The sequence below is a fragment of the Mytilus edulis genome, chromosome 6 (assembly GCF_963676685.1).
Source record: "Mytilus edulis chromosome 6, xbMytEdul2.2, whole genome shotgun sequence".
NCBI classification, from domain to species: Eukaryota; Metazoa; Mollusca; class Bivalvia; order Mytilida; family Mytilidae; genus Mytilus; species Mytilus edulis.
Window position 1 is genome coordinate 12,194,618 of NC_092349.1, and position 10,898 is coordinate 12,205,515.

Here is a 10,898-nt window from a genome sequence, read left to right on the forward strand (position 1 = left end):
TTAAGGTAAACAACAGTTTGAAATGTTGTCCCTGTGGTTAAGGCTATGTCAAAGGTTTACAACAGTTTGTAATGTTCTTAATGTTAAAGGTTTACAACAGTTTGTAATAAATCAGGAACCTGGACAGTGTTTGTCTCCTGTTATATGTTAATGCTTTAAAAAATATTTTGTGTTTACCACTGAATTACTTTTTTCAAGGCATTTGGTTGCCTTTTCATTGATATACACCCAGCATCTCTTTTCATTCATTTTTCTATGGAAAAGTAAAATCATTCAAACTTAATTGATTTTTGGAGTTGAATAAATGAATATTTCTAATTAAAGATATAACGATAGAAACTAGCTTAAAAGAAGGTGGTGAAGGGATATTTTCATGCAACATTTTCAGCCTTTTTATTAGCTCACCTAGCCCAAAGGGCCAAGTGAGCTTTACCCATCACTTTGCGTCCGGCGTGCGGCGGTGTCCGTCGTCGTTAACTTTTACAAAAATCTTCTCCTCTGAAACTACTGGGCCAAATTAAACCAAACTTGGCCAAAATCATTATGGGCTATCTAGTTTAAAAAATGTGTCCGGTGACCCGGCCAACCAACCAAGATGGCCACCATGGCTAAAAATAGAACATAGGGGTAAAATGCAGTTTTTGGCTTAAAACTCAAAAACCAAAGCATTTAGAGCAAATCTGACATTGGGTAAAATTGTTTATCAGGTCAAGATCTATCTGCCCTGAAATTGTCAGATGAATCGGACAACCCGTTGTTGGGTTGCTGCCCCTAAATTGGTAATTTTAAGGAAATTTTACTGTTTTTGGTTATTATCTTGCATATTATTATAGGTAGAGATAAACTGTAAACAGCAATAATGTTCAGCAAAGTAAGATTTACAAATAAGTCAACATGACCGAAATGGTCAGTTGACCCCTTTAGGAGTTATTGCCCTTTATAGTCAATTTTTAACCATTTTTCGTAAATCTTTGTAATCTTTTACAAAAATCTTCTCTGAAACTACTGGGCCAAATTAATCCAAACTTGGCCACAATCACCTTTGGGGTATATAGTTTAAAAATGTGTCCTGTGACCCAGCCATCCAACCAAGATGGCCGCCATGGCTAAAAATAGAACATAGGGGTAAAATGCAGTTTTTGGCTTATAACTCAAAAACCAAAGCATTTAGAGCAAATCTGACATGGGGTAAAATTGTTTTATCAGGTCAAAATCTATCTGCCCTGAAATTTTCAGATGAATCTGACAATCCTTGTTGGGTTGCTGCCCCTAAATTGGTAGTTTTAAGGAAATTTTACTGTTTTGGGTTTATTATCTTGAATATTATTATAGATAGAGATGAACTTTAAACAGCAATAATGTACAGCAAAGTAAGATTTACAAATAAGTCAACATGACTGAAATGGTCAATTGACTGGGCAAAGTTCATTATAGATAGATATAATTGTAAGCAGCAAGAATGCTCAGTAAAGTAAGATGTACAAACACATCACCATCACCAAAACACAATTTTGTCATGAATCCATCTGCGTCCTTTGTTTAATATTCACATAGACCAAGGTGAGCGACACAGGCTCTTTAGAGCCTCTAGTTTCTTATGTTTTTTGTATTTTGATGTTTTATATCACTTTTTTTTTGTTTAGTTCAATGTGTGTGCTTCACGTTTTCCTTTATTTATTTTCAGTGTTTTGTGTCAGTACTATTAAATTATCTTGCTTGTCCCACATTTGATTAATAAGTAAACCAGGACTAAATTTAAAGTTAGTCTGGAGATTGTGTTCCCAGGATATTAATTTACTATCAGATTACTATAATTTTTTTCACAAATCGGCAACTAGCGGACGTTTAGAGTTGACTGCAGGGTCTTCATGTCAGTAAAGAATGACTGCATGATCTCCAAGAACGGCTGAGTTATAACTTCTAGTACATATTCCACTGATGTTCACAATTGTTTTTCTCATGCTCCATTTTTCCTTATTTTTATTTTCCGTGCAACGTTTTTGCAATTTTTATTTCACGTGTTTCCATTTCCCCTTTACCACCCTTTTATAAGAGTAAAATTTGGGAGTAAAATTCCCAATCCAGAAGGTGGTGTCAACTTATCAAAGAGATCATTTCACAATTGAAAAAATCCAAATCAGATAAAGGGGGTCAGATATTTTAGGTAAATCTATGTTCAACTTGTTGAATGCCAAATCAAACTTAATTTTTCAAACTCTTAAATCATTTTGCCTGCTAGAGAAAAAAAATTAAACAAAAGAATTAGCTAGTGTACTCTGTCATATATTTATTTGTGTTTCTGTTTTTAATACACTATCACAGACACACACATATATATCTATTCTCTGCATAAAGACAACAACAATCTCTCATTAAAGTACCATACACAAACACAACATTTTAATTTAAGAATACTAAATAACAAACACATACTGTAGATTCCTTTAATTTCATTAGTGTCAATTTTCGTGGATGAAGGAAACTTACATGTACTTTGTGGATATTTAATTTTGTGGTTTTGCCTTTTTCATTAGTGTCAATTTTCGTGGATGAAGGAAACTTACATGTACTTTGTGGATATTTAATTTTGTGGTTTTGCCTTTAGTCTGCATACAAGTCTATTGGAAATTTGTTCGTCCTGGAACATTTAATTTCGTGGTTCACCTGTATCCATAAAATCTATGAAAATTGTTATCCAACGAATAATAATGAATCTACAATATTGTTTTATCAGCGAATAATAAGGAATAAAATTCTATACAATATATCACATGATTGTAACATTGACCTCTAAAAAATTAGAAAGGATGCTAACAATAAATATATGGTTATCCTCATTGATACAATAGGGACAAAAAAAAACCAGTTAATTTTAATGAATCAAAGTTTCTAATCAAGTCTTAGTATGAACAAATATAAATCGAAGTTTCCATTCACTTCTAAATATGAAAAATATAACAACAAAACTTATCAACCATAAATAAATACACATTGATAATGCCTCTATAAATGAAACAAGCTCACATAGCATTTTTAATATTAAGACTAAGATATACCCATATTGATCATATAAGGTGGTCTCATTTAGGGCTTCTGATCCCAGATCCAGCTTATTGTTTTGTTAGAATTCTGTTTCCGCTTATCATTGTAATAATAGTGCTGGTAATTTCACATGTCGCACACATCTTCATTTCCCGTTTTCAATCGAAAATAATTTGACTCTCATGTGTGCGTAATTGTCTAGCTATATTTATAAATTTTTAAGCATAATAAAAAAGTCATTTGAAGCAAATTTAATATAATATAAAAAAAAAATTAGAATTAATTATCTGGTATGTCTTTGGGGTTTGGTGTGACCTAGTGTGGCTACGTGTATATTTAGTATTTGTAAGTTGTATCTTTTGGGTTTGATGTGACCTAGTGTGGCTACATGTATATTTAGTATTTGTAAGTTGTATCTTTAGGATATAATAAATAACACTCTATTGCACAATAAACAATAATGTTGCTGGGATTAGTTTAAAAATATTTTATTGTTCAAAACAAATGGATTAGACACAAGTTTTTTCACTTAGTTCCATCTTCTCCATTGCTGGGATAACATAACAAACATATCATTTGACTTGCAGGGTATACTGTAAATCCGAAATTATAATGTGCATTTATCATGTTTATTATTGCGATTTTTGCAAATTGCATGTGTAACAAATCATATATCTCTTTTGGCAAAAAAAATCACACATATTTGACAAGATATTGCATTGCAAATACTGATACAAAACATCATATCAAATTACCCTGTCAATAAATTATATCAATATATATGATAAACAATGAAAGTTCACTATTTAAAGAGCAACCTTTTTCAAAGTTAACTTTATATATAATTTCTTAATATACAAATCATTGTTTTGCAAATAAGTAAATAAATCACAAGTCAATTTCAATTTACTTTCTTGACTGGTTTTCAAATTCAGTCTCCTTATAACATTCACAATAGCTTTACAGAAAATTTGTATTTCTAAACAAAATATAATCAATATATTAATTTTCATCCATGTCCACTCATTCCATATGCACAACACATGTCCTTTCAATCTATGTATCATCCATTCATAACAGAATCAGGCAATGAGCAGCCAAAACATAAACAACACGGCCACCCATAAGAAAACTTTAGATAGGAATTGTTCCTCTGTGTGATGTGGTGAACCTGGTGCAGCTGTAAATAAAAGAAAGCATTTTAAAATCAGAACAAGAGTTATCTCCCTTCTTCTAGTCCTAATGAAATAAATTTTAACATATGAAAACTGTTTAACACTATCATGACTGAGAACTTTTCTAAAACCTACCATAAACAGTAATGATTAATTCCAATAGTTTGTGTAAACATGGTAAAGGCTGTAAATAAACATCTGGGGTTAACAAATTTTGTTACAGCTTACTAGCCAAGGACTTATTGGCAGCCCGATTTTACTAGCCCTGTAAGGAGAACTGCCAGTCCATCAAAACTGACCTGCTAGCCCGAGTATGCCTTAAAAAATTAGAGTTAGCTGCATAATACAAAGTGGGTGTAGATCCCTTGTTTTGAAGGCAGCATTAAACACTGTATTTGATATTTTTTGTTGATCTGCTATTTATTCTGTTGGTGCTTAACCATGTTAACCTAACTTAGAACTTTGTTCCCACATACAAAGCAGACTGTTTATTGGCGTGCTTGGGAAAATAAGGGCAATATTCAAATAGCATCGTTCCATCAGCAACAGCCGACTTTGCCCAGGGGAATCATTCTGTCCTGGACAAAATATTTTTTTCCCCCTGCTTTTCCAGGTCATATTTGTCATTTTTGGGGGATGAATTTTCAGCCTCGTTACCCCCCTTCATCTACCGTTTTTTGTTTTGAAACTGACGAAGTTTAAGGGGTGCCCGAATTAAAATATTTTGTTGCATGGGTTCGTGCTCAACAGCTGTCCGCGACAAGACAGGTCAATACTGATCAATTCTTCATACCCCCAGTACCGTTAATTGAAAATTTTGACATAAGCAATGTACAATACCCCAGGCCAAGGTATGAGAAATCAATATTTAGAATTGCGATCAATATATGATACCGGGCCACCTAGAGTTATTAGCAATAGGCAATCCTCGGTAGAATCCGTTACTTTCCTTCTATTCCGTTAGATGAGGGTACGGAATCGGCCGAGTTGAGACGATTGAGTTATTTGTTCTATTTTTAAAATATGTACAAGACCTGTACAAACCAGTTCAAATTTTTGGAATCCCGGATGAAGTTATTGAATCTGATTGGCTAAGATAAAAAAGTGATGAAGGGATTTTCCACTTTCTATTTTGGAAACGTCCAGAATTTTTTGTTACTAGTCCGTCGGGCATATTGGGTTACAAATTTTGATTGCCCTTTGGGTACATCCTCTAGTCCCGGGCGTCGGGGTAGTGGATTTTTTAACCCCTGAATATATTTAAATTTTATGATAAAAGTTATGTCCCTTTTTTCAGAGCATTTGAAGTAAATTTTGATATATAATTACAAAGTTAACTTTTCTGAAGTCCAAATATATACAGTATGAGATAGTTCCAACAATTTGCTGGTTAACTTTTAACCTTGAACAACCAAATATTAAATAAAGGCTGTGAATAAAAATATTAAATTTAATAAAAGTTACTTCCCCTTTTTTAAGAGCAAAATTTTTTTTTATTTTTAATAAAGCCTTAAACAAACAGTACAAATTCATTTCAACAACCAGATTTATATAAAGGTCATGACAAACCTTTAATGTATATGTATAGATTATTGCAGGGTATAGCATTTGAATTGAAGAGAGCTAGATCCATGTTTTTTTCAAAGAATCTGAACTTTAAGATATGTCATCAATTCTCACATCTAAGTCAGATCAAATATGTGGTATATTTTAAAGATCATATTGCATCAATATATGACTTTATAGTCACAAATACACAAGTGTATTACTTGACAGTTGAAAATTGAGTCTTGAAACCTTAAACTAATGAAATTGGAGGACAAAATAATGAGATCACAAACACTAAACCCCTCCCTATACCTACTTGAAGAGAGATGTTATAGTTAATTGATTATATAGATTTGGAGATACATGTATGAAGGCCCTATTTAAGCTTAAAGATCTATGTCAATATTTTGAAGGGTTTATTACTTTGCCACTAGTCTTTTGAATGAGTTTTAATAATAATGCAATTATTCAGTAAAGTATTTAACAAGGGTAAGACATTTATCAAGCACGATCTGCTTATCCTTCCAGAGCACCTGAGATCGTGCCCAATTTTTGTTGGGGTTCGTGTTGCTTAGTCTTTATTTTCTATGTTGTGTTTTGTGTACTATTGTTTGTCTGTTGATGTTTTTCTTTTTTTAGCCATGATTCTATCAGTTTAATTTTTTGATTTTGAGTTTAAACGTCCCTCTTTTATCAAGATAAGTTAATAACTAGAGACAAAATATCAATTTGTTTTAAACATACCTGGAGCAGGTCTTCCATCATTAAAATTAAATGCTGATGCAAATATTCCAAAAGGAAAAGCTCCAATACCAAAAGACATCTGGAATCCTCCATCGCCCAATCCAAATCCAGGAAAAGCCTGGAAAGAATTTATTTTATGTATTATTCTGTTCATTATCTGTAAAATTCAGAAATTATTGCATGTTTTGTATTACAAATGTATTGTGAAAAATGCGACAGGGTTATAATCTCAATAATTTTCAACTCAAATTTTGTGAGAAAAAAAATTATGAATTGAACAGAATTTTTCTCAAAATCACAAAAAATTAAAATCGCATTTTAGCTTTAATATATACCCAATAATGAATGCACAAAATAATTTCTGAAATTTCAGGATTTTTTATTGCTAAAGCTTCCTCTACTTGCATGACTCAGTCTTCACGATGAAGTATTAAATCTACAGGCCCGGAGCTGAATTTTAATTTTTTTTTAGTTAGATTCTGTTGGCCTGTAGATATGATTTTTACAGGCCCGAGAGCAATTCTACTAGCCTGGGCTGCCACTCAGCGTGAAGACTGATGACTTGTGTGCACTTTGTTTGTAAACTCTCTGTTTGAATAATTATGTGTTAAAACAATAGGTGGAGAATTGTCTTATTGGTAATCATACCACATCTTCTTTTCACTTAAAAAAAATGGAACTGCTAGTGTTCTTCTTTTAAATAACCACCCTACTGCTACCATCTTCAAATCTTGGTTGGAACATTGTCTTTCAATGAACATTTAATATTTGACTGTCCACTTTGCCATAGAAAGTATGAATTTTCCTATATTCATGATAAATCAGTGATTGTACCAATAAAAATTATGGTCTTGTTAAATTAAAGAATAACTTGTTAAACTCACCCCTCCATTATTTTCAGGTTCTGCTCTTTGACCTGGGGGTCTTGGAGGTAACTTTTCTCTGCAATAATAGAAACATGAAAATTATATCCACAAGCCTTCATGTCATCATGTCAGACTTGTATAAACATGATAAACATGATAAATGTACAAGAATTTATACTTAATTCAGCTAAAGATACATTGTTGAAGATGAATTGATGCAATATTTTTAATAATTTCTGAACTACTAACAAGGAGAAATGATCTGACATTTACTAATATATACACAGATCTTTTGTTCGCTGTTCTAGATCTTCTTGTGTTGGGATTTTCTTTTGGACATAACATTACTTCCCATTTACGATCATCAACACACATGTACAATATATCATGTGTATGTAAATAAAATTGAGAATGGAAATGGGGAATGTGTCAAAGAGACAACAACCCGCCCAAATAAAAAACAACAGCAGAGGGTCACCAACAGGTCTTCAATGTAGCGAGAAATTCCCGCACCCGGAGGCGTCCTTCAGCTGGCCCCTAAACAAATATATACTAGTCCAGTGATAATGAACGCCATACTAATTTCCAAATTGTACACAAGAAACTAAAATTAAAATAATACAAGACTAACAAAGGCCAGAGGCTCCTGACTTGGGACAGGCGCAAAAATGCGGCGGGGTTAAACATGTTTGTGAGATCTCAACCCTCCCCCTATACCTCTAACCAATGTAGTAAAGTAAACGCATAACAATACGCACATTAAAATTCAGTTCAAGAGAAATCCGAGTCTGATGTCAGAAGATGTAACCAAAGAAAATAAACAAAATGACAATAATACATAAATAACAACAGACTACTAGCAGTTAACTGACATGCCAGCTCCAGACTTCAACTAAACTGACTGAAAGATTATGATTTCATCATATGAACATCAGGCACAATCCTTCCCGTTAGGGGTTTAGTATCATACCATCATAACATATATGAGAAGAACATAACCCGTGTCATGCCAACAACTGTTTTTAGAATAAATGTGTTTAGTTCCGATGCAAAGACCTTATCAGTGACTCAATATTAACGCCAAAAATGTATGCTTTGATTTTAAAATTTTACAGGTGACTTTTTTGCAAGGTATATTACATTATTATCATGATTATTCTACATGTTCTATAATTCACTGCTTCACATACCTTGGGTCAGTTTTATCGGTTGACCCTCTGCCATAAATAGGTATTACTTTATCTTTATCTATTCCAGCTTTACAAACTGGACACAGTTTTCTGTTAGGTCTTGTTTCTAACCACTGATGCAGACATGGCCAGCTGAAAATGTATTGATTTAAGATAGAGATATGGTTGAATTATATCATATCTAGCTATTTGACACTGCATGATTCTTTTCTGAGTGACAATAAGTTGACTACTTCCGTGAACACTGTACCAGTAATATTTAAAATATAATATTAATGCATGCATATATATGCAAGACAAGTTTTTACCCAAAAAAAATTAAATAAATACACAAAAAAAAATATGGTTAGTCTGTTTCTTCTTCTCCTCCCAATTAGGGAGTAGACTCCTAGGTACAACATGTAAGAGTGAAGAACTTCCTAAAACTTGTGTGCTATGTACATATGGACGTCACTTGAATTAAAATTAATGTAATACATGTAATAAGGAAAATAGTTAACAATAACATACATGTACATATATAAATCATGTACATTATGTACATGTACAGTGTGCATGTCTGTCAGTGACTTGGTCATTTAATAAGTTTGTCTCATATAAATGCATAACATGTATAATGTAAATTGATGAAACAAGTACAAAATGTATGTGTTGTACTGTTGTAGTAAAAGTACAGTACAAATGTAATAAAAATCATTGACTGTGAAAAAATGAATAAATATTATCATGACTAATGAATGTCTTCTTCTGATGATGATATACAATGTACAACTGTATACAGTTACAGCTTCATCTATATTAAAGATCACCAACTGTTAATGTGATTTTTGAATGTTTTAAATGTGGATAATGGATTAAAATGCACATTTATAACCCCTAAGAGTTAACCTCCCAAATGGGTTTTGGATTATTTTTTAAATAAGTTTATATTTGGTGCCAATTTAATTATTTTGAAACTGGAGTAGGATCATAAAGATAAGTCTTCAAAATTTCATAACTGTATTCAGGATTCAACTCTGGATCACCTACATGTACAAAACGTAGCACACTAAGCCACAGCTCTAACACCTGAGTTTAAGGAGTAAGTACAAAATGTACTCAACTTGCATATGGTTATATATATATATATATATATATATATATACAACTCGTCTCAACATCAACCCAACAATGTTAGATCTATAAATTTGCTTTCGCAAATGTTTGGTTCTTCCCTCGCCGGGATTCGAACCCATGCTACTGTGATATCGTGACACCAAATCGCCTGCACTGCAGCCGTCCCGCTAGACCACACGACCAACTGGGCTCTCTAAAAAAGAGCTTTTGCTGGCCGTGTGTTACCTTTCCACGTCAGTTTTAATCTAGCGGCGTACTGCAGTACATGATATATAAGGCATGAAGATGTTATTGTTACAGATCAGCTAAATTATCTATAGTAAAGGATCCTACAAATGAATGTTAGATACAGTCACAGAAAATAATTATATTAATATATATCTACCAGGAAAGGTGAAGCTGTTTCAAACATTATGAAATAGTGACTATGAATGAACAGGTACTGTGAATGCCTTCTTAAAATCATACAAGAGTGACTGCCAATAAGAACCATCAGAAGGCTGATATAAAATGTATCCCCACTCCTTGATCTGGATAACCAATTACAAAATATATATCAACTCGACTCTTGAGTGACATCAGATATGTTTGACTTTTCTTTATTTTGCACTAGGCCTATAAACAATATACAGTGGAATAATATACTTACCAAAACAAATGACCACACATGCTGACAACAGCATCTTTGGCAGTGTCAAGACAAATGTTACATTCATAAAATGTGGAGTCTTCGTTTTCAGGTGTCTCAGATTTGTTCGGCGGAACATCACACCCACCTTCCGCTCCTTCTGGTGTCTGTGTAGTGGAACTCATTTTACTTTACTTAATGCTTTTCATTTCATTAAAACTATATCAATTCTAGTATTAACACCTAAAACGTCGAAAATGTGTTTACATTCTGTTTCTAGAACACAGGAAGTCAATTTTGTTGACGTTCCATTACACATGCGTATAACAGATTTTTAAGATAAAGTGTCAGTTCTATGTTGCCGAGTAAGTAAATAAAACTTTATTTGGATTCGGCATATTGGCAAACAATTCAAGCATTAGCTCTAATGAGCTTTTCACCGAATATAAAAACATATACAATAACAAATAAAACAAGGCATGCAGCATGCAATAAATAATTAAAAGCAGCACCAAAAATTAACTTTAAGCAAATAAAATATACATGTATCTTGCAAAATAACCAAAACATAATATATATGAAGCACTAA

At 32.7% G+C, this 10,898-nt stretch overlaps 1 protein-coding gene across 2 annotated transcripts; it reads right to left on the bottom strand.

The window, feature by feature from the left end:
* Positions 1-2,267: 2,267 nt before the first annotated feature.
* LOC139527146 (E3 ubiquitin-protein ligase RNF185-like) lies at positions 2,268-10,658 on the bottom strand. Of its 2 annotated transcripts, XM_071322425.1 has the most exons (7): positions 10,331-10,658; positions 8,566-8,697; positions 7,394-7,451; positions 6,510-6,627; positions 3,418-4,222; positions 2,523-3,357; positions 2,268-2,442 (listed from the first exon to the last, which is right to left on the bottom strand). In XM_071322425.1, the coding sequence occupies exons 1-5, from the start codon at positions 10,492-10,494 to the stop codon at positions 4,125-4,127; spliced, it is 570 nt and encodes a 189-aa protein (XP_071178526.1). In that variant the 5' UTR covers positions 10,495-10,658; the 3' UTR covers positions 2,268-2,442; positions 2,523-3,357; positions 3,418-4,124. The 2 variants fall into 2 exon arrangements, with proteins under 2 accessions (XP_071178526.1, XP_071178525.1); XM_071322424.1 differs by having other exon boundaries at positions 2,523-4,222; positions 10,331-10,644.
* Between the last annotated feature and the right edge of the window lie 240 nt (positions 10,659-10,898).

Excerpts from the sequence above, each read along its gene's own strand:
- LOC139527146 (XM_071322425.1), bottom strand. The coding sequence starts at position 10,494 with ATGAGTTCCACTACACAGACACCAGAAGGAGCGGAAGGTGGGTGTGAT. Across the intron at positions 7,452-8,565 it reads ACCGATAAAACTGACCCAAG|AGAAAAGTTACCTCCAAGAC; the intron begins GTATGTGAAGCA and ends CTATTATTGCAG. Across the intron at positions 4,223-6,509 it reads TGATGGAAGACCTGCTCCAG|CTGCACCAGGTTCACCACAT; the intron begins GTATGTTTAAAA and ends TTTTATTTACAG.